Genomic DNA, 26,796 nt, shown 5'->3' on the forward strand with positions numbered 1-26,796 from the left:
TTTTTTTAAGCAGTGTTAAAAGTTTTACCGCAGGATCTGAAGAGGGAAAAACATTTTCTCACTGCAGCCTCATACATCTGATGCAACACATCGGCAAAAAATAAAAATAAAAAATTACAAGCTCAGTGAAGATAAAACAGCTGAGGAAGTTGGTGTTTTGAACTTTAGAAGCACCCTGTGGAGTTCCTGCTCTCGTTCGCTGGTGATTATAAAACGAAAAAACAAAAACAAGAAGACTCGAATTTGTTTTATGCTTGAAACATTTCTGAAACGGACTTTAAAAGTCTATATGTGTCCTGGCATTGTTTGCATGCAGTGTGTACCTGGGAGCCGTCTCCTTCCTCCTCCTCAGTTTTCTTGCCGGGGCTCTGAATGTACCAGCAGACGCCCACATGCAGAGGAGCAACGCGCTCGCTTCATAATCACATTTTAACTCCGAATTACTGAGATTGTGCTTTAAAATAAATGAGCAAACTTTTCCTATCTGTATAAATATCGCTCCGCAGTGATGGAGGACTCCACAGGGCGCCTTTCATGTTGCATGTGTTTATTTAGTCAAACGTGTTTGGAGATGAAGTTTTTTTTTTGGGCTGTGACTCGGATGCAATGCGGTTTCTCAGCCTCTCTCTAAGAAGAAGCCTGTGGCTGTCACAAAGTTCAGTTCTGAAAGCCAGAACTCCCAGAATTGTCTCCAGATGACTCCTAAATCACATGCCTGCATATAGTAGCTGGTGATAATAATCACTGTGAATATATGGTGAATTAAGAGAAACCATTCATAAACGATGACTGTGGGATAGTTTTGTGAAAGACATGCAGTTAATTTGATGCTGCATGTTTGCAGACCTGCATAGGAACCTGGAGAACTCTTCTTCATGATGAGCACATCTGGATCCTGTGGCAGCTGGATGGATTTACAGCCTCAGCTCAAACCAAATAGCATCTTCCCTCTCTGATGGTCGATTTTCTCAGAAATCCTTGCTTGTGTTCCTGGTTAGAGACAAATGTCTGACTATGGAGGACATGGGTGTATGAATGTGTGATATGATGATGATGATGATGATGATGAAGCCACAGTGCTCTTTAAGTGGGAAAGAAAGTCTGGTCTGAGCCGAGAGCGTGAATTCAACCAGAAACTTCAGGCAGGAGCTTAAAAAAACAAGCGCTGAAAGCTGCACTCTCTCGGGGGGAGAGAGGGAGGGATATGTCATCATGATAAAACACACACACTCACACACACACACACAAACACACAAACCACAGGACATGAAGTGCAGTTCTGTGTAGAGAGGTGAAGTCTAAGGCGTCTGGTGGCTCCGCCCCCTTCAGAGCAGGGAGACCGGGACTAGTGGTTAATGGAGCTGAGCTGCAGACAGGTTAGGTCAGGTGATACCCAGATCCTCTGGGGTTTCCTCGCACCCCATCGTCCGGGCGTCAGTCTGTGGGTGAAACGCCTCTTCACAGCAGCGGCTGGACAGTTCAGGGTTTGCGGGACACAAGAGAAGCAGACGAGGTGAACTCGGTACAGTCTGAGCCACAAACCGACTCCTGCCTCTTTTTATCCTCACAAACACTCGAGCGAATGATGTCTTCATTTTTTCTTCCCCCCCCGCCTTGCCCCAGCTTTCCACCTCCAGTCCTCCTCTCCCAAATTAGAGCCTGCCGGACCACATGGGGATTACGCCGCGGTCCAGAGACCAGCATGCCTCCCTCCAAAACACGGAATCCCAGGAGAAAGACTTCTGGCCTCGTTAAGAGTCCAGCACAGTCAGATCAGCTGTCTCCCAGAACACGATTTCTTGCAGCGAGGCCCGTGAGTCGCTCTGGCATCGGAGAGCAGGCTACATACGCCGAGGCTCGTGCTGCGGCGAACTCTCCCAGCTGGAAGGCTCAAGTCCTGATTGTGGTCCTGTGAGTCTGCTAAAGCCCGGTAAGAACCCGGGGACCGATGCTGTAAAGCCGTCGCCTCAAAAAGGATCTGCTTTACAACCCGTCGCACAGTCTGACACCGTCCTTGTGGCGCCGTCGTCTGTGGCGCAACGCCAATAAAAGTAGAGTTACGACAGCAGAAAGTGTCGGGAGACGTCTGGACGCATACAGGATCTGAAGAGGGCGAGTCCATCTCACAGCCCCGCCTGGCGTTCAGTAAAAACTGCAAAAGTGGTCCGAAGATCCCTTCAACACGAAGCCTAATCTTCTCTGCAGGCTCTCTGAGTTCATCAACATCCTGACCTTAGAAGGTTAAAACGCACATTCAGCAAGCACAAATGCAGAAGATTCCGTCTGTGTGTTTCCACAGAGGATTATTGATCATAAAGGAGCATTAAAGAGTCATCCGACGTGAACATTTCCACTGGATTCAGTCCAGAAGTGGGGCATTTGGTGAGGTCTTCACTCCTCCGGCAGTCTGATTGGGCGTTATGGGCTGAGCTGTCCTTCTGTCCGGCGCTCTGCTGGCCGTCGCTCCCGAGTTCACGTTGCTCTCGGAAAGAGCTCCGTGACCTTGGCTTTCAGCCCTAATACTGCCAATCTGAGGTGAACCGCCCTCCTGACCCCTTCACTTCAATCTAATTTAAGGCTCAGCTCACTCTCACAGGCCATGTCTAGATAACACGAAGACGGTGTCCATCTCCTTGATCCTGGTCCGTGGTTTCTAAGAGTCTGCACTGCGTGGCCGTTTCGCCTCAGCTTCCTCGGCCGGAGCCTGGTGCAGTTAAGTGGGAGCGGAGATATCGAACACACTGTGAGAAGCCTGAACAGTCGCCAAACCAGCCGTGTGACAGAAACGAGGCGCCGGCCGCCTATTTCCCAGGGAACACGGTGATCTTGCCGGCCTTGGCCAGCCGCTCGATGATCTGGGCTTCGTAGTCGGCGTCGTGCACGCCGGTCTTCCTGAACTCTCCGGAGTACCGGTTCTGCTCCCAGTAGTGGTGCCAGTTTCCTCGGCTGTCCGCCCCGAAGCCAAACACATTCACCTGGTGGAGAGCGGAGGAGTGTGTCACAGAAAAGAATGGGGGGGAGGAAAAATTTCCTCTTCTCTTTTTCTGTTATGAATGTGACTCATAGGTTCCATCGTGCAGAGAAGAATTCACAGTGTGTGTTAAAATCTGGAGAGAGAAGAGAGAACCTGACCTCGTCACAGACGTGCAGAGCGAAGAACAGCACCAGCATGCCGGTGGACGGGTAGCGGCCGTGATGCCTGGTCCAGCGGTCGTGGATGTACTTGAAGAACGCCGGGTTGAAAATCTGGACCTGAGAAAAAGAAACGCAGTGTAAACTGTACATGTTTGTATCAAAAGTTGAACAGATTGGGTGAAAATGCAAATCAAAGCCAAACTTTTGTATAAAAACATACTTTTCGCACTGATTTGTTTTCTCGGGCTGACCTCTGCGTCGCAGCCACTTATTTCTCCAAAGCCGTCCCCTCAATTGAGATTAAAAGCTTTGGCGCAGATATTAACGCAGTCATGCAGTCAAAGATAACCTCCTGTAAATCGGGAGCCGCTGCATATTCAAAAGGTCCCGGCAAACAAGAAAAGGCTCCGCAGAGCGAAGTTTTAATACGCCCCGCAGTTTGGATCACAAGCGAGAGATTAAAATGGTTCTGGGCTGAACGGTAATTACAAATTCATCAGCTCCCTCCAGGTGATCTCCGGTCCCGGCGAACGGGACTCCGGGCCGCTCGGAAAGCCACGGCGGAGGAATAAATCTCACAAATCGAGATTTCTGGGTCGGCCCCAGAGTCCCCGACCGGCCGCAAAGATATTGGCAAAGTCTTCACATGGCGGGGATTAGATCGAGTTTATTTATTTTTCAAGGATTAAAGAGCGAGAGGAAGATTATTGAAAACAAAGGAAAGGTTTTTAATCTAACTGTAATCCGTCATCAACAATGGGGAGGGGGATGATATAATTGCAGCAGGGCAGGGTCAGCGCGCGCGTGTGTGTGTGTGTATGTGCTGTGTTTTTGACTGTGAATGTGTTAAATTGATTGCTGTGAAGGTTGAACATACACACCTTGTCTTTATCGACACGGAGGAACTGCTTCACCGGAGCATAAGTACTGGGAAACAGAGAGAGAGATTGATTAAATACATCCAATCGGCACTTGATGTGATTGCTGCAGCTATGAATTCTGGGTGATCGACGTCCGACAGGTTGCTCCAGGCCAATACCTCCCTGGCTTCTCACATCTATACAGTGTGTGTGTGCGTATTTGTGCTACATCCCTGCGCTGCAGTAAAAGCCTCATCCATTCATATATGTGTTAATCCCTGCTTATGCCTTTATGTGTTCATGCGCGGCGTCTCACAATCGAATCTGGCCGGTGGAGAGCGCGCTGGTGATCCACACCAGGTCCAGCGTCTTGAAGGGGACCAGGACGAAGCTGACGTTGGCCGCCAGGTTCTTGGCGCTCTCCGGGTACATGAAGTGGTGGGTGGTGTGGCTGCCGGCGTCTTCCTCGTAGCCCACCGTGGGGGCCAGGTTGATCCTGCCGGGCAGAAACAAAACGGTTTCCCGCTGATTTCTTTTGGGCATTGTTTAAAAGCATCCAGTCGAAAAAAATCAAGACAAGCTAAGAAGAGGTTTCAGTTCTTTCAATACCTGTTCATTTTTATGCACGGTGTAGTTTCCTTGTATTGTTCAGTTACACTTTTAGTCCTGTTTTAATCCTCTTATTCTGTTTCTTTCTTCGTATGCATGCTACATCATAATGTGTTTTTAAGAATCTAAAGCGCTCTGGGTAATCAGGGGTTTTGGTAAACCGTAGATTTTTAATGATTGATGCAAAGCAAAATGCAATAACTTGCAGTGGCTGCAGACCGATGATTACTAATTCATCTGGAAAAGGGAGGAGACAAACAGACACTTTTACTTTTACTTTAAGCATCTGGGAACCAAGTAAATCGAAATCTCAGTGTTTTATTCCTGCACCTTCATATTCAAAGGGAGAGAAAAAGCCCCATTTTTGCAGATTTTATACAGTTTGCTTATTAAAAAAAGGGGATTTTACTGACAACTTCACCTCAAAGGCTTTAAATCCTGCAACTTCTTTTTGGATTGGGCAAGCTCCACACGTGCACACTCCTGTTCAGAACCAGTGTTTACTCGAGGTTCACCGTATAGTTTCAGCAGCTGTCGTTTGCAAGATTTCTCATCCGCATATGTGATTTTCTGCAGCGTAACCTCCAGTCAGACGGTGAGCGAACCGCTCGGCTGACATCGACTGTTCTCACTGTACGGCAGACGTGACTCACCGTCTGGAGGAGGGCTGTGAATCTAAAAGGTGCGCTTGGAAATAAAAAAATAAAATAAAATAAAGCGGTCCCTGCCTGCACCGTTCTCATATGGACTCAAACCACAGGCAGAAAGGCTTTTGTGTGGCGGCGGAGCGAACTAAAAACAAAACACTAAACTAAGAGACAGGAGATGGAAGTTTCAGGCTGGCCACATGCTGGGCTTTTAAGAAAGACGCTACTCGCTTTAGCATACAAAAAAAAGAACTAGATAGAAAAGAAAAAAAAAAGCAGAGAATCAGTCCCGCTCAGCAGCGGCACGTGTCGCCGACGCTCTGGGACACGACGTATCGCTGAGCTCATGCCGAGCGACACCGGTCGGCCTGTGTGATCCATCACTGCTGCACGGAACAACAGGGGGAGGCATCTGAAACTGAAGGATTTATGTGCCTCTGTGCACGTGGGACACACACACACTCACACACACACACACACACACACTCACACAAAATCTATACGTTCCCCAGACATCCAGAGCCCGGCGGTGATTGCACGGGTCAGCCGACCTCTCGGTTAAACAATGGGAGCGCCGACGAGAGAACAGCATGAACCGGTGAGATTAAACCGACTATCAGGCGGACACATCTGCCGTAAGTCCGTCTCCGCACACTCAACACACACGCTTTGTGTTCCCGTGGCTTTAAGAGGCACGGCGCTGCTGAGTGTTGTGACACCGATATGATCTGAGATAAATACAGACATTAAAATGAAATGTTTTTCTTTCTCTAATTCACAAATATAAATGTAGAAAAGAGCAGGTAAAACATCAGATTTTCTTTCTTTGAGCCCATCCGATGCGCCGGCGCCACATCCTTCCCCGTCTCACCTCATGATGTAGTTGTGCTCGTCGATGGTGGCCCCGTATCCGGCCCCGCGGAGGTTCCCGGAGTTCCCCACCACGGCGCAGCGCAGACATCGCCCCGGATCCCACGAGCCGTACGGCGACCTTCCGGGAATCACCTGCGGGAGACGGACACAAATTAGATCAAGCAGACGAGATTCCGGGTAGGGGAGGAAGTGAAATGGGACGCTAAAGCGACAGAATACATAAAATAACCTGACCTGCAGCTGAGACTTAACTGTGAAAATACATCCTGCTCTCAATACCGGGGTGAATTCTTTATGAGAAGCTCCATGAAAAATACATGAAGCACTTCTGCCCTCAGGAAGACCAAACTCAGCTATTTAAACACACAGGCCTATGGGAAACCCGCGTGCCGCGTTCAAAAAAAATGACACACACATAAAAAAGTGATGAGGCCAGTCAATGATGAACTTAATTCCTAATAAAGACGATCTGTTCCCCTCAGCCTTCGCCCAGGAGTATGGAGTAATGACTTGGCTGCTCGGAGAGCAGCACAGTAATGGAAAGATGAATTAATAATATAAAATACCTGGAACAGCCTGAGCAGCACCTGCTGGATGCTGTGGGGTTTAAACTGGGGCTGCAGCATCTAGAGAGAGACACAGAGAGACAAGGCAGGGTGAGGCGGCGCAGCATCTCCTCTCCGGACAAACCCAAGCTGACAACGCGCTTTAAATTTAGTTGCGGGCATTCGCGTGCCTAAAAAAAAAAAAAAAAAAACTCCAAAAAAGCAGGTGCTGGTGTTGACCCGTGTGTGTGTTTATGTGTGTTTTAGGGAGGGTGACAGGATGCAGTCAGAGCAGGCGAGCCGCGGTCAGAGGAGCTGAGGAAACGTCGAAAAAAGAGCTGAGTGAGGGGAAAAGAACCTGTAAGGGTTTTAAAAACACCCTCTAAACGCCTCATTTCACTCTTAAAAATCACTTTTTTTTCCTTCACAAACTCCTGGAGTCAGGGTGGTTTCCTTTAAACTATACCAAAGTAAATCCACAGTTTCAGGTTCTGCAAGGTTCCTAAATTTTGTCACACTCAAGCAAATTACATTAAAACTCCCAAAGTGGCTTCTGATATTTTTGTTGAATAAAACAAAGCTCGTGTATTTAAATGTCATTATTAATTATATTTTCACACATTTATCTCCATTATTTTACAGGCGTATTTTCTAAAACCTTCACCGTCACAGAGAAAATTCACCAGCCTCGCACATTCCTATCACGTGTTTGTTTCCACACACAGAAGCCGTCGCTCACAGCACATTTACTCACAAATTTACTGCCATGAAAATCTGAAGAAATCCAGTGTAAGAGTGTTGAAATGCTTTGCTTGTGCAGAACTGGTGTTGCTCGGATCGCAACACATGAATCTGTACGATTTGTGGTCTTTCTCGAGGTCACACTCAAAGAAAAGTGCTGAATCAAAGTGGATTTGTCCTGAAGTCACATCCACTGCAGCGGCAGTGTTCTTCATTTTTAACAAGGCGTTAAGTTTTATAGCTCTTTGTAACTCGTATCTTGGTTTTTAAAAGAAAAATGACAACAGTGGCGGTTAGGTAACAAGTAGAGCGAGGCCATTTGGAGAGCTTTGAAAAGCCTCAATGAAACAAACTTAAACTGTAAAAAAAAAAAAAAAAAAATACTGATATAAAAACATACAAGGATTTTTAAAGACAAGAAATAATAATAAAAGCACTGAATTATAAGTACTGTCTATTCCATAAAGTAAGTCACACTGTTGCTTGGCTGCTCATGGGATTTAAACAACAAAATATACCAACTTGGGCCACTAGGTGTCTCTGTATGACAACAGAATGCTGCTACAGTACTAAGGTCCCTCTACTGTAGACCTGTGAGAAATATTCATAAATATTTAAACAAGTTAATAAACAGAAGGTTAAAAAATGTATTAACAAACAGTGATTTTAATATGTATTTTTGGTTTATTTATACTGAATTTAAATGTGCATGAGAATGGTTAAAAATGCAAAAATGTATTTTATTTCATTAATTTTGTAAGGAAAAGGAATGTTATGTCTTTAAGTTGTTTTTCTGCAGAGACGTGTGAGGCGCTGGTCAGGATGATTAGTTCAGGTGTGAGTGAAGCTGTGATTGCTGCACCTGTCTGGTGTGTGTGTGTGTGTGTGTGTGTGTGTGTGTGTGTGTGTGTGTGTGTGTGTGTGTGTGTGTGTGTGTGTGTGTGTGTGTGTGTGTGTGTGTGTGTGTGTATGGTGTGTGTGAGAGCAGGCTGGAGCTGGCTGTCTCTGCAGGGTTTGAGAAACAGTGAACTTAGTGGGTAAATTATCGAGTGTCTGCAGATTGTGGGGAGGATAATCTGCAAGAAGACACAGTTTCTCAACAGCAGCACACATTTTGAGGACTTCTGGACCTTTGGACTGAATCACTGGACAAGCGAGCAGTGAGAGAACAGAGACGGACGGCGAGCTGCAGTCAGCAAGTAATTTATTTTACAATATTTAATTCTGCCGGCTTAGGGTAACGTTTTGTTGCACTGTTTAAAGGGAATATTGTTTATTGAAGCAGGACACAAATTGTTTACTTGAATACCGGTTTTGTATTCGCAAAGTGTGTTTACCGGGTTTAAAGGTCTGAATCAGATACGTCTTTTCAGAGTTTTTTAGTTTATTGGTATACCCAGAACTGAAATGCACAAAGTGAAACTGAGTTATTCTATTAAATTCAACATAGTGAAAGGACTCAGACTTGGGCTCCCGAATAATACCTTATTTGACTGACAGTGAAAGTTAAATGTTTCAAAAAGAAAACATGACAAAGCACCATTTTAAATTAGAAAAAAAAGTACAGCAGAGAAGCATGGAAATGGAATTCTTTTGCAGTTTATGAGCATATTTTGTTTTGTTTAGCACAGATTTCACAGTTTCTGAAACAACTGAAACTGTTGTGTTTTTGTCTGAACTAACCGGAGTTTCGGGCCACGCCTGCACGGCTTCAATGAGATTAATCAGACTTTTGGCAAAATTCTTGGTAGCATGTTAACGTGAGCATGTTTTCAGCCAGTTTTAGAGGAACATTACCAAATTAAGTAATCTAATCTTATTAAAAATGTCTAAAATATGATGTTTAAGACTTGAAAAAAAAAGGCACTGAACTTGAAAGGCTGTAGCTCAGGGCTGCCAAACTAATGCTCTTCCAATGGAACCAAAGTAAAATAAGCTTCGCAATTAAGTCAGAAATTTACTTGTACTTCTTTGCATTGACACAAAACATTCTTTTAGTCAGAATGGGCCCAACCCGACAAAGTGAAGCTACAAAGACAAATCTGCATTCATGCATGCAAACAGAAGACATTTAAATTCCACACAAAAGTAGCCATAAACAACAGTTCCGTCAGGATAATGGCGCATGTTGCCGCGGCGCTCCTCTCCTTTCACCTTCATCTCTTTTGTTCCTCTCTCCCACACACCCGTCTTAATTTTCACACTCCTTTGTCACCACTTCTTCTGCACCCATCACGGCCTTAATTCCCTTTTCTCCCAACAAGGACCTCGTTCGCTTAAGATTTTCACTCGCACAGAGGCTCCCTGCCCTCATGTCTAATTCCGTTTCTTTAATTTCCCTCGCTCCCCCTTTTGTTTCTCCTCCTCTTGTCTTTCTTCATCTCGGTGCCTCTCAGGGACGCCCGTGCACCACGCAGCTCATCAGCGCTGATCAGAGACCACTAATCTTCCCTTTACTCCCCACGACTTTGCCTCTCATGCTCCGACATCTCTGCATTCGTGTTCCATCTTTTTTCTGATCCCTCTTGGACCGCGCGATGCCGGAGCCAGCCTGTCATGCCGCTGCGCCGTTGTTCGCGGGAAGCAAACGTCTGGCAGATGTGTTGCCGGAGCCGTGCCAAACCGTCGTCTCTGCTGACTCTTGAGGTCTGGGCTTCCATGGCACCTGCAGCCAATAAAGTCACTTCTACTTTCCAGCCAAATCAATACCTCAGCGCTCCTCTCAGGAGTCACACAAAGCAGGTTGGAGTTGTAAAAGAGGTGGATAGTTTCTGGGTAAATTCCTACTCCAATTAAAAGAACTGATCATTTCCAGGGGAACATTTAAATGAGAACACAAACTTTCATTTCAGGTCATCCAATCTTATCCACACGCAACGGCCGCCCCGCCCTGGTCACCCTCTGGCCCTGCTCGCACCACCTGTCAGGGTTCGGCCCAGGTTACAGCTATGGACCAAAGTTGCAGTACCACTGGTAACCATCAGGGGGCAGTGTTGGAATTTTCAAAGCTCTCGATGAGCGGCTACGTGAGGCGTGACCTTCACCTGTCACCGTCATCGTTATTCGACTTTCTTTTACGCTCTAAAAACTAAATCTACTTGGAATTCAGCCAGTGTGCTGAGCTGCGCCCTCTGGTGGATCGAATGCCAAACGCTAGTAGGAAGCATAGCTTCGGGTTCGGTTTCGTCGAACGAGTCGTCGTTTAGTATCAATCTGGTACAGTGAGCTGGAGAACATCAGGATCCATCCGATAAAAGCCGGAGATCAAATTTCACTATTTTACCTTTTATTCTGCTTTATCATTGATTGCTTTTAATCATTTTATTGTATTTTATCCTTGAATAATCTGTGCAGCAATTGGGTCAAGATGAATTGTTTTTAAAGTTACATTCTGAATAAATTTTAACCAGATTATCTGAAATATCCTGAGAATCCAACACAATCTTTATATAAAACAACACTTTTCAATCAAGTTCTTTGATTATCGATCAGTAATTTGATGAGTGTGTGAGTTGCCTGGTTGCTCTCAGTAAGTTTTTACCCCCACTCTGAGTTCACCGGTAGAAAAGCAGCCCACCGATTGGCTGACTGGCGGCTGGCGGGATAATTGGCAGGATCCCAGACAAGAACAGTGTTAGTTTCTCCTATAATGAGCGAAAACCCCAATGGATCAAACCAAAACACATTTAATTATTGTTTAATTGCTTTCATTGTTTCAAATCATTTCCATTACCTTCCAATTAAATGTGCTTAGTTTGATTCTTGGGAGAATATTAAGAAGTGATAACATAAGCTACTCATTTCATGCGTTCGCTGTTGCATGTGAGGTTAAATGTTGTATATTAACACAGAGAGGTAATTGCTGGGCCCTTGGCAAAAGCAAACTTTAGATGTTTTTGTTTCTTGAATAGAAAATGAAGCATTAAGCATTACACCGGCATGTAGAGAAATTAAAATCTGGACTCTAACAGGCTGTTAGATGGATGTCAAGTTTCATTCAAGCTATTTTTCAATCTCATTTCTCTTAAACCCCAAACTATTATAGAAATCACAAACTTGAGGGCACTTAATCAAGGAAAACTAGTGGCTGAATATTTATATTCTTAAATGGGCAAATGTTTTTTGTAAAAAAAAAAAAAAAAAAAAAAAAGGCTTGAACATAATTCAAGTGTGGCAAAACAAATTAGACTTTTTAAAAAGCTTATTTCAGTGAAGGATCCGGCTTTTCCTCCGCTCAGGCAGGCCTGCATAATAACACATTAGGTTTGATTGAAGAGCATATACTTCAATTACACGTACACCTAATTGTTTGTTTTCATATCTTAACAGCACTGCTTGATTGGAAATGGTTGTGGGAAAAAAAGAAAAAGAAAGAGGAGTGATGGAAGAAAAGAACAAAAAGCAGTTTGTATTTGACTACTTGGCTTCTCCTGTATTAAAACCACTTCTCACTTCGGAGGAGAGAGAAACTGTGCGATCGACTGGGGAGCACTTTACACCGGCGCCTCTCGCCGTGAGTCACCGATGTCTGTTTCCTAAAACTATTTGACAAGGAAACAACCTGTTAGGTTGTCTCTAAAGCTTCTCCTCACCTTCGACATTACAGGGCCCGATCCTCTCCAGGTCTGCACCCGCCCCCCCTCCTTCCAACCCCTGCGCTCCTCTGCACCCGGCCATCCATTAACTCATGTTAGGAAAAAATAGATTTTATTGATCCGAGTGGTGCAGGCCTGCTGACTGCAATGTCAAACAATACAATATCGTCTACCTGCTCCAGCGTCGCAGGGTCACTTTTTCACATGGACTATCTGCCAAAAACTCCCATCTAAGAGCCGCCACAGGGCGGCCAGCGCCGGACCAGCTGATGCGCGCTGCTTTGATGGGAAGATACGAGAGGGGAGGGCGGAACGTGGTCGATTACCGAAGCACACACGGTGAATTAAGCATGATTAAGGCGCACAATTACATACACATTATCGGGGCAGCCGCTACGTTGTCTGTTTGAATTAAAACCCCAACGAAGGGTTCGTAGTGAACGTTTAGTCCCCGAGCATTTCGTCTGTTTTTTTTTTTTTCCATTAAAAGTTGACTTCTGAAGGGAAAGCTGCGAGGTTTTTGATGTGATCACACTTTGATCTGATAACTCTACAGGAAGTATTAAAATGGACTTTGTCCTAAATTTACAGAGACAACAGGTAAGGCAGCACACACACTGAGCTTGAGTGAATTAGAGACCAGGGACGCCTTGAAAATAAAGGCCTGTCTGCGCAGACAATTTACATGATATTTATTGCATTTCTAGTCGGCAGAGCCCCGTCTGCGAGGCCTGCAGAGGCAGATGTGTTTACAGCATCGCGTCGGGTCTCCAAACAAAAATCAATCCTGAGCTCTGAGTGCTTTCTACGAGCAGTGCGCGCTGGGAAGAGTCCTGCACGCTTCCCAAAACAGCACTTGAGAGTGAACAGAGGGCTCCTTGAAGTCAGACCTCAGAGCGAAGCTGAGAAAGATCCACGGTTGGCGTTATATTCACCAAAAGTCCCTGTCCCTACTTCTTGGATGAGATATCCAATGCTTTAGTTTCCACACACACGCGAACATTTTTATGTTCACTTCAGCCACAGACAGCTGTAACCCCAAACAACCCCGAGACGAATAAAGAGGCAGAGAAGACAGACGGACGGTTTGACTCACGAGCTAACTCCTGTTGACTGACTCATATAAACACAGTCTGATTGGCTGTAGTCAGCCACAATAGCTGGAGCGCTGCTTTTTTTTTTTTTTTTTGTGTTCCAACTTGTTTGCAGTTTGAGTTTATTTGTTCTTTCGGTGGAATAGATTGACTTTTGTTTACTCCTCTCAGCCACACCTGTCAGCCCTCTGTTGGTTTGTAGGCATTTATTTGATTCGGTAGCTCTCACCAGCCTTCTATTTGTTCAACTTAGTCTTTATCTTTATCAAACATTAACTGAGAACATGCAGCCAACGCTGCCAAAAAGTCCTGACATCTGTTCTTTTATGCTCCCTCCTTCGATCCTGGACCGGGTCGTGCTGTAAACGGACTTCACTCATACGGACCATTAGAACCGCTTCAACAGCCTCCGAGTTAATTACACCGTTAGTCACATCTCCACATTCATGCACGCACACACACACCAATGCAGACATCTGCGGCGCAAGGTCCTCCGCCTCCACAAAGAGCACCTCGGGGTTCAGCGTCTTGCCCAAAGGCATTTCTGACACATGGATGAGGCCAGATGGGCGATCGAACCACCAGCCGATGGACCGGGCGACAACCCCGACCACCGACTGGGACCAATCCGCAAAATCAAGCATGAACTTTGTCATCTTTTCCACCCTTTTCAAAGTGATTTTTTTTCAATTGTGGCCATCTTACAGCATGGAGACACAGTTCATCACATTTCCTGAGAGGACAAAAAATATTTTCGGATCAGTTTGACTTGATTTACTCAGATGTCGACCTGAATATTCTACTTTTCACAGGTGAATAATAATCACAAATTATTAGTGCGTTAACAGCTGCGGCGCCGCGGACATAATGACTCCTCTTCTCGTTTAGAGACGCACACACTGATCCGGCTGCTGCGTGACGGCTGCAGGGATTTAATAAACTCAGGAACTACAGACAAACAGCTGCAGTCAACAAGCAAGAGTTTAGTAGACGCGTGTTGACAGTTCGGAAAAGCCTGGCAAGGCGACAAGATGGCGAGCCCGGTGCGCTTGTGGATGCGAACATGACTGATGGATCGGGATCTGCAGGCTAGTTAATATGCAAGCTGTGTTTGCGTGTGAGGGATTTTGTGCATATGGGGAAAGAGGGAGATCAGCTGGGCAAGACAGTTGTTCAATTAAATTGTTGGACGTTTGTTTGTCTGGAAAGTTTTAGTAGATTTTTGAAATTACGTTTTTTATAGAGTCGGGGAAAAGGGATGGAAGAGAGGCACACTTGACAAATCCTGTCAGTGGTGACAGGATCGGATCATAAGGTTTGAATTCATGAAAACAGAATCGGAAGGTTTAAAAGAGCGTTCATATTTGGAGTTCTACAAAATGGACATAAACAGAAAACACAGGAGAGAATTTATAGTTTTTCCTGCAGTCTTAACACATCTCAAGATGTTTTTATGATCATTTAGTCCCTAATGTGCTATCAGAATCCTCGAATTTACTATCTGTATGGTAGAATATTACTCCCTCCTCCTTTTTCTGCTTCAAGTGAAAATCTAAAATCTGCCACTCCTCATTTCTCCCCCTTTTTCCCAATCATCTCTGCTCCATTCTATTTTTTGCTCCCTACTGTTCCCTCCTCCTCGACACGTCTTTCCTCCCTCTCATTTATTTAGCTTTCTCTCTCCTCCCCTGCTCTTCCATCTCAGTTCATCACCTCCCTGTTGCAGTGTGACCTAATGGCTTGGCAGCTGCTGGCCTGTGTTTGCAGTTTTCAACCGTTTCGGAGCCGGACTGAGGACACGGCTGTGAAATAGAAGTCCCAAACAGCCACCGAACGGCACCGATGCAGCACTTAACGGAAACACAAGACAGACGCCGCTGAAAGAGACCCCAAATACGGAGCAAGACTCACTGAGAGGGGGATGTAAAGCAAAAAATACATCTTCAAATTAGAGCTTAAAAAGCTCTCTCCCTTTAAAAGACTATGTTCTTCTGTTTTTAGTCGGTTCTTGATAGAAATTTAATAAAAAACAGTTGCCAGCCTTATTTACTCACCCTAACGGCACGAAACGCGACTGGCAGGGATGCATGAGGAGCATGTAGTACTTGTAAGAGGGGATTGGTTGGCTCAGCGATGAGGCAGGATGATGAGGATGTGATTATGATGTATTACTCCCCTCTATGTTGCTGTCCTAATAAACTTATATCTTCCATGTAACGGACTGCCGCCCCACCCCCCCCCCCCCCCCCCCCCCCCCCCCCCCCCCCCCTCGCTGCCACGCATACAAATAAAAACCTTATCTGATGCTGCTGAGAAATGTGTTTTCGTAGCAGTGTTGGGCATCAGTGGAGGCTGGTTGCACGTTGTATAATATATAACCCCGTTGTGTTGAATTCAATGAAAATCTGTGAATTTATGTAGTTTTTTTTTTTTTTTCCCCCTGCCAAAAACAGGCAATTAAATCACAAAATGTGTGGACCTTCGACCTCCAGTGCTGAGATGAAAAGGCCCGGCACTCAGAGCAAGCAGCAATTTTCAGTAAATACATCTCTGAGTTTCCCACAAAAGCAAACTTTAGAGAGAGAGAGAAAAAAACCCACCGTCGTGTCTCTAAATTGATCTTAAGCCGGGGCTTGATTAGCTAAACGTAGCGAGATGAACTCAAATTCCAAATCTCGGAGGATTTCCAAAGTTCTGCAAAGACTCGCTAATTAGCACATTGTTTGCTTCATGTCGGTAATAGTTTTACACCAGATTATGCGCCACTGCTCAATGAGGCGCAAGCAAACAGACACGCTAAAACCCGCTAATCGGTGAGCTTTAGAGATACCGCTAAGAAGATTTCGGTATCTTTAGACAGCATCGGGCTCGGTGCTTCACCTGCTCTCGGGCTTTGTCTGAGCTAGCAGGCGGCCGGATGAAGCTCCAGACAGACGGTAGCGCTCGTCCCAGCCGAACCTTGGGGAGTAATCTCACTCATCCACCAAACCCAAGTCTGGCATTGACCTTGGTTTTCTTACTTTCTTTGATTCAGTGTCTTCCTCAAAGAAACTCCAGGTCTATTTGTTGTCTTAAAAGTGCCGTATAAACTTTAAAGAACGAGCAGAGCGCTGGTCAAGTGACGCCATCATACCTCATGAATCCATCTGGGACTGAACAATGAGATACATTTAGTTTATGACATTTTTTGTTTTAATGCTGTGGGATTTGCTCTTTGAAAAAGCTTCGTTCTTTCTCTTGCCACTAATTTGAGTTCTCACCAGCCATCGTTGGGGCAATGTTTGTTTTAATTGTGCACAATTTTTGAAATCGCACAATATTGAGGTCTCAATCACCGCTAATTGCAGTTATTTATTTTGGTATGCATGTTGTGCATGTAGATATCAAAATATTGCTAAGTTTGTGATATGTTGTGCCGCCTTAGGGGGGAAAGAAATCCCACAAAGTAGTTCAAGGAGGTAAACAGGAAAATTAAGCTGTTTAATTTGCAGTAAATAAGATTTACCGAATGTGTTTGTGGATAAAAACCACAGGTGTCAGCCTCTGGGCAAAAGAAACTTAGAGAAATTAATCGTTCCATCCAAGGTGTAAGCTTAAAATTCAGTTCGACGCTGCTCGAACCACGGGGAGTCGGAGCGGTGAGGAAACAAACAGCCCAGATGAAACCTGTTTGAATTCCGTGAGAATTTCGGATCAATTCAGTCACTCGGCAACTTCCTTTGCACTCCACTCATAAAGTCAGTGGCACAGGCCAGAGGGGAGGGTAGGCTTCAGATCTGTCAGGCGAGACTAAAGGATTATACAGCTGAATAGGTGAGATGACGTGGTCACTTACCACCCACCAGTAGTAGACGTCAGAGGGCAGCTGGATGTTTTCTCGGGTCCAGACGGGGGAGATGTCCGGGTCGTAGTTCTCGTCGAACCAGTCGGACACCCCGGGGTCTCCGACGCAGCGCGGACAGGCACATGTTTTCTGCTGCGGGGCGTCGGGCGGCGCCAGGCGGTGGGCGCCCACGTAGCTGGGCACGAGCTTCACCCGCCTCGACTCCTCCCACCCGGGCGGCTCCAGGTAGTTGAATCCGACGCCCCCGCGGAACGACACGGACAGGAAGAGCGAGGTGAGGAACACCAGGACCAGCGTGCCGAGGAGCACCCAGATCCTCCTGGAACACCTCACCCTGCCCCCCTTCTCCCCCGGGGGCCCGCCTCCTGCGCCCGTGCTACCTACGCCGGCCGCCACGCCCCCGCTCATCCAGGGCCGCAGTTCCAGGAGTCTGGGGGCGCCCCTGGACGGCCCGCCGCTCCAGGAGCCCCAGCCCCAGCGTCGGTCCCGGTGCAGGGTGGAGGTCGGGATGCGGCCCCCCCACGGCCATGTCCCCACCCCGGGGCCTGCCACTGTCCCCAGACCCCCTCCGCCTGCTCCACTGCCTCCACCCAACGTCCACCAGGGCCTGCTCAGCTTGATGGGACGACCCTGCAGCGGTTCACCTGGACTTCAGCACCACCCTCTAGATCGCACCAGCTGAACACATAAATCCCCTCTCTCACACACACACACACACACACACACACACACACACACACACACTGACGGTACAGAAGGTGTCAGCGTCAATTTGTCTCTCAGTCAAGCTGCGCGCTGCGCGACGCTCCTCCGCCTCCTCTGCCTGGCGCTGGACGCTCTGTCTTCCACTCACACACACACACACTCGCGCTGAAGTCGCTTCGGAAGTCCTCTCCCCCCCCCGATCCTTTGTTCGTTCCCTCCTCTTCTCCTTCCCGGTTCTCCAACTTTCCCTTTCCCCGGCCACTTCTCGTCCACCTCTCACTTTTTGCCTCCCCTCGCTCCCCTTTGATTAACTGCGGTGTCCTCCTTCAGCGAGCTCCAGCGGGCGGATGCAGCGGGTCTTTCCCGTCTCATCTGCCATCTGTGCCTCGGCTCCGGCGCTCCGCTCCGTGCTCTCTCTCTCTCTCTCTCTTCCTCTCTCTCTCTCTCTCTCTCTCTGCACTGAAGCGACGTAGCTGGGAAAAAAAAGCTGGCAGACTAGTGGAGAGCGGCGGAGAGAGGGAGGGAAGAAGGGAGGAGGAGCGGTAGAAGGGAGGAGGTCTGGCCTGAAGGGTGTTCCATCACAGCTTTAGCCATCCTTGACAAAAAAAAAAAAAGGTGTGTGTGTGTGGAGGAGTCTTATTCCTCTCTTCTTTCTTCCACTGCGTAGCTCTAGTCTCTTTCTCTCACCTCATTTACTCTCTCCCTGTTTGCTCTTTCACCCCTGTCAGTCCGCTGCGTGCCTGACTGAACACTTTTTGAAGGAATAGCATCAGTTTAAAAGCTTTCCTTTGATGCAGACACTTTCTTCAATCAGACTTTCAAAAGTTGTACAGAAAAGTTTCACATCCATTTTTTTTTTTGTTGTTGAATTATAAAATCCTGATAGAAAAAAAAAAACTGTAAAACCTCAAAGATAATGGCAAAAGATTTCTTGATTCCATGCATTTCCTGATATGAAGTTACTGATGTCTGCACTGCAGCTGAGGGGTTTTTGCCAAGTCTGACTGATATGAGATCCACGATTCACAGTTCAAGTCCAAAAACGATCAAGTTCTTTCACAGTCCGCTGTCCCCATAGAGATAAAAAATGTAAAAAGAAAAAAAAAAAAAAATAGAAAGTTAAATCAGCATTTTCATCTTGGGAGCAGTGCTTAAAGCTTCACAGGCAGATTGGTTGACATTCGTCCGATGAAAAAGATTCTTATGAAGAGGGTTTATCCGTGCACGCGGCTGCGCCGGGGCCGGGTGGAAGTGCAGGATGCAGCGAGTTGCAGGGGTGAGACAGAGGGAAAAAAAAAAGACAAAACCAATCAGCCCCAAATCTCATCTTCTCTCCAGCTGGCTTTGAGAGGATGACGAGGGGCAGGGTGGGGGTAGCATCTGTCCTCTAGCCCAGAGTGTCCGTGTATGTATGTGTGTGTGTGTGTGTGTGGGTGTGTGTGTGTGAGCGTGCACGTCTTTATGCCTGTGATTTAATGTGTATACGGCGTTAAGCTAGGTTTGCACACCGTCTGCCAGATGCACTAATTTAATTGTGTTGTGCAGATGTGCCGCCACGCGTGTGCGTGTGTGCGTGTGTGTGTGTGTGTGCGCGCCCTACTGGCTGCCGGCGCAGGTTTCATGGGCTTGGCCAGCTTAAGGTGACTGCTGCTTAGCTCTAATCTACTAAATAGTAATCTGAGGGTCGGACCCCTGAGGCGGCAGCTTCAAGCCGGCCGTCTGCCGAGCCCAGGTCGATCTGATGCCCTTTAAACACCTCAACTCACCTGCACCTCTGTGTCTACGGACGCTTAAGGCACCGAGCATCACTTGAAATCAATTATTCGATGATCTGATGTGTCTGTGAGTCCGTCTGGGATGTCTGATTTCTGACGCCGCGTCCAGCACGGCGTCTGGCTTCCTGTTCGGTGGGAAGACCTGCAGAGGGAAGGAGATAAAAGAGAAGAGTGCCTTTTAGAACCATTAGCCTGATTGACCACACTGACATCTTTAATTCCTCTCTTTGACCCTTTCCTTTCCGAGCGCGTTCTCTCTCCTGTCCTCTCGGCGCACCTCATGCAGTCTCTCTTTCTTTTTTCTTCATGTCTGGCTGTTTCGCTCGTGCTTCTTCTTATCTCAAAACATTTCTCACACTCGGTCTTCTTGCACAGCTTGTCTTTGATACTGTCCATCACACACTGGTACAAGGAGACGCAAAGGGAAAAAAAAGCAGCCTTTGTTGATTGGCCCCCTGAATAAATTTTAAAAAATGCCACTACACTGAATTGGAAGAGCTGAGCCGGACTGACAGCATACAGATTGAAAGAGCCGGGACAGAATACCAAGCAGAGAAAACAAACCTCCCAAACAAACTCCTGTCATATCTGCTTTCTGCTGTTTATTCTCGCTGTTCTGGCTGATCGTGCATCACTACGAGACTTTTACTGAACTCCGTGAGAGGCTGTCATGTTGCAAAATGTTGTGTCACATCAGTTTTCAGTGCAGACGAGAGAGAGAGACACAAACTAATTACGCCCTGCTCATTAACTTTTAATGGAAGACTGTACAGGCACAATTTGTCTGCCTGGAAAATAAAGAGAATGCACCACAGAGCGTGGTTTTCTTTTTTTTTTTCTGCTGTACTGGAATATTAGTTGGAGAAAGAATATTTTTAGAATGTCATCAGCTCAACAAAAAAGAACTGAATAATCACTGCGTAGGATTTTGATAAAACTTTTGGAGAGATTCTTGCTGTAAGCTGATAAAAAAATAATGACAATAATGCAGACACTCAGATACAGACTATCCAATGAGTCTATGTCTTTGGTTCTTCAGTTTTCTTTTACCTCATGGAAAAAAATTAAAATTTTTTTCAAGAAAATTGCCCAACTCCACATTTCATTTCAATTTCTTTCTTTTTTTTTTTTTTTATAACTGCTGCGTGAAAACCCCTTCCTCGCACCTGTGTTTCGGTGCGTCTCCTGAGCTGAACCGCTCTCCGTCCCTTCCACTTAAGACGGTGAGATAATTATGACACTGTGAAGACTGTCTGCCTCCTTTTCTTACCGTCAACCTCCCAACACGCCCACACAGCCACGAACGATTACTTTCCGCCACTCTATTTTTGATGCATTGCCATGGCAGCCAGCGAGTGATGCTGGGTTGTTACAGCAACGCAAAACCGCCGCGTCCCCAACCTTGACCCATCTAATCAATGCCTCAGATCTGGGACACACTTCGCTCACCTCTGGTGGATTCGTGTCTTTCCATTCATGTTCTCTTTCATCGCTTGTTGCATGAGACGGACACGGTGGGTTTTTAAGAAAGGGATTGTTGTTGCACGTCGTCTGGCCATAAAAGTTGACAAAGCTAAACAGCCACCTTGTGGACTATTTTGAAAAACCTAGCCGAAACAATTGATCTGTTTCACATCTTTTACAGCCTCGTGTTTGCTTGCCATTAGAATCGATCAAGGATATGAAAGCCAGACCCTTTCAACCACCGGATTCACAAGTCAAGTCTGTGTCGAACTGATTAAACTCTCACATATTTTATTACAAATGTACTTTATTCTCTCCAGTCTTCTTCACTACTGAGTGCTGTGATCCTACTGTTAACTTACTGAGTGGGAGATGCTGTAGGTATTTTTGTAAATTGCATACAATCAAGCATGATATTCTGTATTCCATATTTCTAAGGTAAAAGCATCAATTGGTAAGCGAAGGGCTAAAAAATGGAAAAGGGGTTGAAATTAATTAAATTAATTAATTACATTTTTAAAGCATCATTAAATACCAAACCAGTACTGCATGTGTCTATTCTTTTGATCACAAGCCACTGAAACTTGGCAGGTTTTAACACCAGAAGCCAGGATTTAACCATGTTAAATCATGTTAACAACTTAAAGGGAAAAAAAAAAATACGCATTGGCACTGATCATTAGTTTTGATCAGACAGAGCAAATTATAAGAGATAACTGGAGATAAAATACTTGTGGAGTTAATTTTCTTGTTCCTTTGAATAAAATGTAATAACTTTGCTGGTCCTTCCATGGAAATTACCCATTGGAGAGAGTTGTTGTGGTGGCTGCTGCTCAATGGGTAGGACATACAGAGACAGCAGCTCTGCAGCTTCTCAACGTCTGTCAGCTAAGATAAATGCAACAAAAAATGTAAATGCATCACTCATTTTATAATAGTGATCACTTAGACTGGCTAAAACAAGTGTTACTGCAGTAATATGTCCCCTCTTTAGATCCAATAACATTTAGATTGAGATATTAGAAAGTTCTGGAATCCAAATATGGCGACTTTTCCCAAATATAGATGGATCGATCTCCACCTCAGGCGTCATCCTCCCATCCTGCAGATGCGCCCACCAATTCCTGTCCTTGTTTTTGAGTCGTCAAGTCAAATTGCTCATGATTTTTTAATGGATGCTTGTTGACTTTTTGAGCAACAATCCCACTTCTGAACACACTCGCTAAGAAAGTGTTGAACCACAACCTTCAGCTCCATTCGGGAGCTTCTGCTACTCTAATTACTCAAGTTGGCTGAGTGTCTACTCACATAATTATCAGATTTATTACCGCTTTGCTTTGACTTTAATGGCTGTCCAGAGCCATTTAATATAAGTAGTAAAGATGGCGGGGGGAAAAAAAATGCAATAAACGCTAATAGGTGTGGGCTTTCCTAATGCATTACATTAAGAGGCTTGGGAAATACACTGATCTGATAGGGCTTTGCTAAGTATAAACTTATCAAATCAATTCTGACTGAGGGAGGTTAAAAGCGTCGGTTTTGATCCATTTTCTTCAACACATTCTGGAAATATCCTAATATTGAAAGTACAATGGTCTATTTAAACCTTGGATTCATGCTGATGTGGTGGTCAGCTGTTACAATGGTGGGATAATATAGGTGAGACTGCCCTGAAATATTGAACCCAGACAACCTTTTATCATTAACAAACATGTTACTCAGTACAATTGACGAGATTTGCTGGTTAAAATTTCTCACAGTCACCTTGAAGTCTCCTTTATTTAAAGAAAAATATTTGACTGCTGCAACAATAAAAAGTAGGGATTGCCTCAAGGGCTTCTAGAGGTGCTGCTTTCACCACATTGAGACATGCACTACACGCTGTTTAAATGATTAAATGTTAGTTATGTGGCATTTCATTCACGTATAAGGCGTCGTGCTGCAGCTCACCACTAGTCGGAGCTGCAGAGGCATCGGACAGCAGTCTAAGCAGACTGAAGTTTCAAAACAGCAGGGTGAAATAATGTAAAACTGCTGCAGCCAGTTAGTATTTTCCTTTCAAAAATATAAAGGAAGTTAGTTTGTAGGCTGAGTTTGGGAAAAAAATAACACATTATCAGTTCGCTGGAGCAATGCCCAGACACATTCAACTCAGGCGTTTCAGTATTACCCTGCACTGGCAACATTTCCTCAGTCCACTCTGACTTAAAGTTAATGAAACATGTTTTTCCTGAACGCTGGATGCTATTAGGGAAATTCAAACAACGCACTCATCGAAGTCTTAAAAAAAAAAACCTCTTGATTCGCACAAAACTTTCTGGACATTGAAAATACTTGACGACCAATTACGCTGAATTATGTTTTCTAAGTGTTTTACTTCTTTTAGACGAGATTAGACTAATTTGATCGGAAACAGAGAGCAGGCCGGGCAGAGGCTGTTAAGCTACCTGTATGTATCCTGAATCCTGAGAAGCTGCAGATTTCCGAGGAGGACTGTTTGGTTTTTCCACCTGCTGAACTCCATTTGTGTGCTTTCCAATAACAACTAGTTGGCATTCTCCCCATTTGTCATTGAGGCCAAGGGATACGGTTAATTTCGGCATGCAGCTCGCCTCTGGTCCTTCGGTGTTAATAAGAAATGCTCGCGAAGCCACCAACAGCATTCTTTATTACATTCAATGAGCATTTTTGAGAGGGTGAAGGACAAATGCTGATAAGTGTTCAGGGTGGCGGCTGTTTGTGGAACAACTGTCAGTGTTTTTCCACGGTTGCCACACAGCTGTCAGAAATCCTGCGTTCAATGATTCATCACATCAAGAACAAGTCGATCTATAATGCAGTGCGGGCAGCAGAATCCCGCATGCAACATGTTTAGGTTTTTTTTCTTTAACTTATTTATTTGTTAACCCAGACGCATCACCTGTCTGGATGTTAACAGGTTTTTACACCTTGGGAGCAGCTTTCAGTAGCTGCAGTCAGCTTCTGTTTCGTATTCTGTTCACTTTTTGCACACCGTCTTCTGTAACGTTCCCACAGCCTTGATTTCAGTCCAACTTTAACAGTCGCTCGCCACTTTAAACTGTCACTCATCCTTCCCACGTCCCCTACCTTCGCTTTCTCCATTTTTGTGCTGCGGGCGTACCTATTGTCCTGTCAGATTCTTGCGAGTTTGATGCCGTCGCGTTTCACAGCCAGCAATTATCACTCAATACCTCCTGCCAGCCCACTTCCTGTAACGGCGGCTGTCAGACGGTGTCAGTCGGTCCCGTCATCTCGTCTCCCGGCGCTCCGGTCTGCGGCGCAGTCAGTCTAGTCGCTTTCACCTGCGTCCGTTCAGTGGGTGAGATTGCCCAATGGCAAAATACAAGAGAACTGATCCCTCATGCAAACGCATTTCAAGCATCCGCCGTGCAAAAGCCAGGCCAGACGCTCCAAACTGTCAGGATTTGGCACCTTTGTTTTCAGTACGCTGCTGCAGAACACGGAGTACTGGCATGTTCTTCCTTATCATTATTACAATCTCTGAGTCTCCAATCTGTATTCATACAACGTGACGGTGGGGGAGCCTCAGGGTGAGGATATTGAGTCAGGGCTTTGGAGCTTTTCTGGCAGACAGTTTGCATGTTCTCCCTGCATGCTAGTGAGTTTCCTGAAAGTATCGTAATGCTTGTACATTATTTATATCATCTCAACAAAGGCACTTTAAAAAAAAAAAAAAAAAAAAGGGGAAACTACAATGTAATGCCTGTAATGTCAAAGCCTGATATAGACAATGTCTTCATCACGACAGAGATCCACTGTTGCAGACAGACAAAGGTCACATTCAGAAAGAATCTGTGTGGAAAAATACAGACGTCTTATTCAGACGAATGCCTCTGAATCAGCACTGCAGCAAGGACACCAATGCAGAGGTTTGTTCGTAAATTTTGAAATTTATATTTGATTGTCCACACTGAAAATAAAATGGAGTTTGAACGGCAGGATTTTTTTCCAGGTAAATGAAAATCTGTGTACGTGTTCTCACAACATGGAAGATGAAGGATTTTTTTTTTTTTAAGTTCCTGCAGGAAATCACCAATGAAAGATAAGAAAAAAATGTTTTGTGGTTCATTGCAGGGTTGCAAAATATCCAAATTTACTATTCATCAACTTGTAAAATATATGTCACAAGAGTGACTGAACTGTGAATAACGTTTCCATGTGCTGTGCTCGGACACCGCAAAATCTAAATGACACGTTTTTAGACATGAAGTAAATGTGACAAAAAGTGTGATTAATTCACAAAAACTGTACAATTAACTGATGGTGGTATAAATTTGGAGCACTGTTACTTCAAAGAATAAATTTCAAGCCAAAAAAGATTACAATAATTGACGGAGGTGCTTCTATTTTTATTGAAAGTCAACATTGTGTATTCCAGATCACATACACTGTGATCTGGAAAACTCTGCATGTTTGCCTAATATTATGTAATTCTAGTCCACTAGGAGATCAAGAATTTACATAAAATTAGATTACTTACACTAATGGCATATAAAACCATTTAAAAGTTGCGCTATTACTTAATAAAGAACTAAGCGGTGGTAGAACAGACAGACCGTCACTCTCTGTAGCGGAAAACGTTTAAAACCCAGAGTCAGCGAGTCGCATTAGAGCGCTGGGTGGCAGGTTATTTCATTATGTTGAAAATAGACACAGTAGTCCCACATGCTATTTCCAATTCCGCTGCCAAGGCTCTGACTCCACTCTCCGGTCCACCGAATCTGCCTCTGAAAATAGCCCCGAACCAGCGATTACTCATGTCGGGCTGAGAAAGTTTTGCATCAAAGTTAAGCACTGGAATGTTTTTAAGAAGTGATGTTTGGAGGTGTTCGTGTTCAGGCAGAATAAAGGAGCTGCAGACTGTGGGGACTCGGCTTTTCTAAATGCTGTAATACACTTTTTTTTGTCCTTTCACAGAGAAAATCGAGACTATTGTAGACTTCGATAATTAGAGGCATCTCAGTGCAAATTGATTTAGATCAAGAGGACTTGGTCTGAGGCCTTGAAGACGTTTCAGTAGGAACCAGTTGTTCCTTAATTCAGTTTGGCTTCATCAGTTCATGCTGTTCTCTGGACTTGAGCTACCTAGAGAGTTCCAACCACTACAAACCTGTGTAGCCCTGCAGGTATACCAGAGAACACAACACACTGCAGGCTTCATGATCTGCTTTCACACAAAAACAAGTAAATGCGCAACAAATATCACTGTTTTTATATACTTGTCAAATACCAAGAAGAACAGCGGAGTTAGAGGAGGACGTCGATGATAGATAGGGTCGTGATGATAGGAGGTTGTATCAGTGTTGATATTAAAGAGGTACAAACTGTGTATAAACACAGGCCGAAAGATGTAAAAACACCTCACGGCATCTCAAAGCCGCGCTCTTCGAGTCATGTCCATTTCTTATTCACTTCCAGTATCATCACCACCCCCAAGGTAGCTTTTCCCCATCGGATTGTAGCTTCGAGACACAGAGGCAGTGTGATTGCGGAGTGTTTGTGCCGATCGGCATGCATGTCTAACGCCTGGGATGAAACAGAAGGATCAACAGAATATCCGAAATATCCAAAACAAATCGGCCCCTAAACTGGTGAATTCCTGATGCTGAATAATGAGCGGCAGCCTGTGGAGCCGTGCACGTCCCTGCATCTGCCTGGCTCCTCTTCCAAGGTTTAATTACCGTCTTTGACTGCTCGCCTGAACTTCGCCGTCACGAGGCACTTTGTTGCCAGCCCGCCATTAATCTGGAAATCTTGTAAGTTGATCTGCGCCTTCCTTCTCCCCATCCACCGTCCCTCCTCCCCCTCATCATCCCAGTTTAAATTCAGGCATCAGCACAATCCTGCAGTACAAACATCTGTTATTA

General features: G+C 45.3%; 1 protein-coding gene across 1 annotated transcript; it reads right to left on the reverse strand.

The window, feature by feature from the left end:
- Positions 1-2,548: 2,548 nt before the first annotated feature.
- Positions 2,549-22,106, reverse strand: st3gal2 (ST3 beta-galactoside alpha-2,3-sialyltransferase 2). The gene is made up of 8 exons (XM_030097071.1): positions 22,095-22,106; positions 16,935-17,638; positions 6,691-6,750; positions 6,123-6,256; positions 4,312-4,491; positions 4,017-4,062; positions 3,133-3,252; positions 2,549-2,975 (listed from the first exon to the last, which is right to left on the reverse strand). The coding sequence occupies exons 2-8, from the start codon at positions 17,349-17,351 to the stop codon at positions 2,802-2,804; spliced, it is 1,131 nt and encodes a 376-aa protein (XP_029952931.1). The 5' UTR covers positions 17,352-17,638; positions 22,095-22,106; the 3' UTR covers positions 2,549-2,801.
- Between the last annotated feature and the right edge of the window lie 4,690 nt (positions 22,107-26,796).

Source organism: Salarias fasciatus, chromosome 7, assembly GCF_902148845.1.
Source record: "Salarias fasciatus chromosome 7, fSalaFa1.1, whole genome shotgun sequence".
Taxonomy (NCBI): domain Eukaryota; kingdom Metazoa; phylum Chordata; class Actinopteri; order Blenniiformes; family Blenniidae; genus Salarias; species Salarias fasciatus.

What these genes read in the sequence shown, in the direction of transcription:
- st3gal2 (XM_030097071.1), bottom strand. Translation starts at nt 17,351, where the DNA reads ATGAGCGGGGGCGTGGCGGCCGGCGTAGGTAGCACGGGCGCAGGAGGC. An exon ending in ACGTCTACTACTGGTGGGTG is followed by an intron (nt 6,751 to 16,934) that starts GTAAGTGACCAC and finishes GTCTCTCTCTAG; the next exon opens with ATGCTGCAGCCCCAGTTTAA. An exon ending in TGCTGCTCAGGCTGTTCCAG is followed by an intron (nt 6,257 to 6,690) that starts GTATTTTATATT and finishes CGTCTCCCGCAG; the next exon opens with GTGATTCCCGGAAGGTCGCC.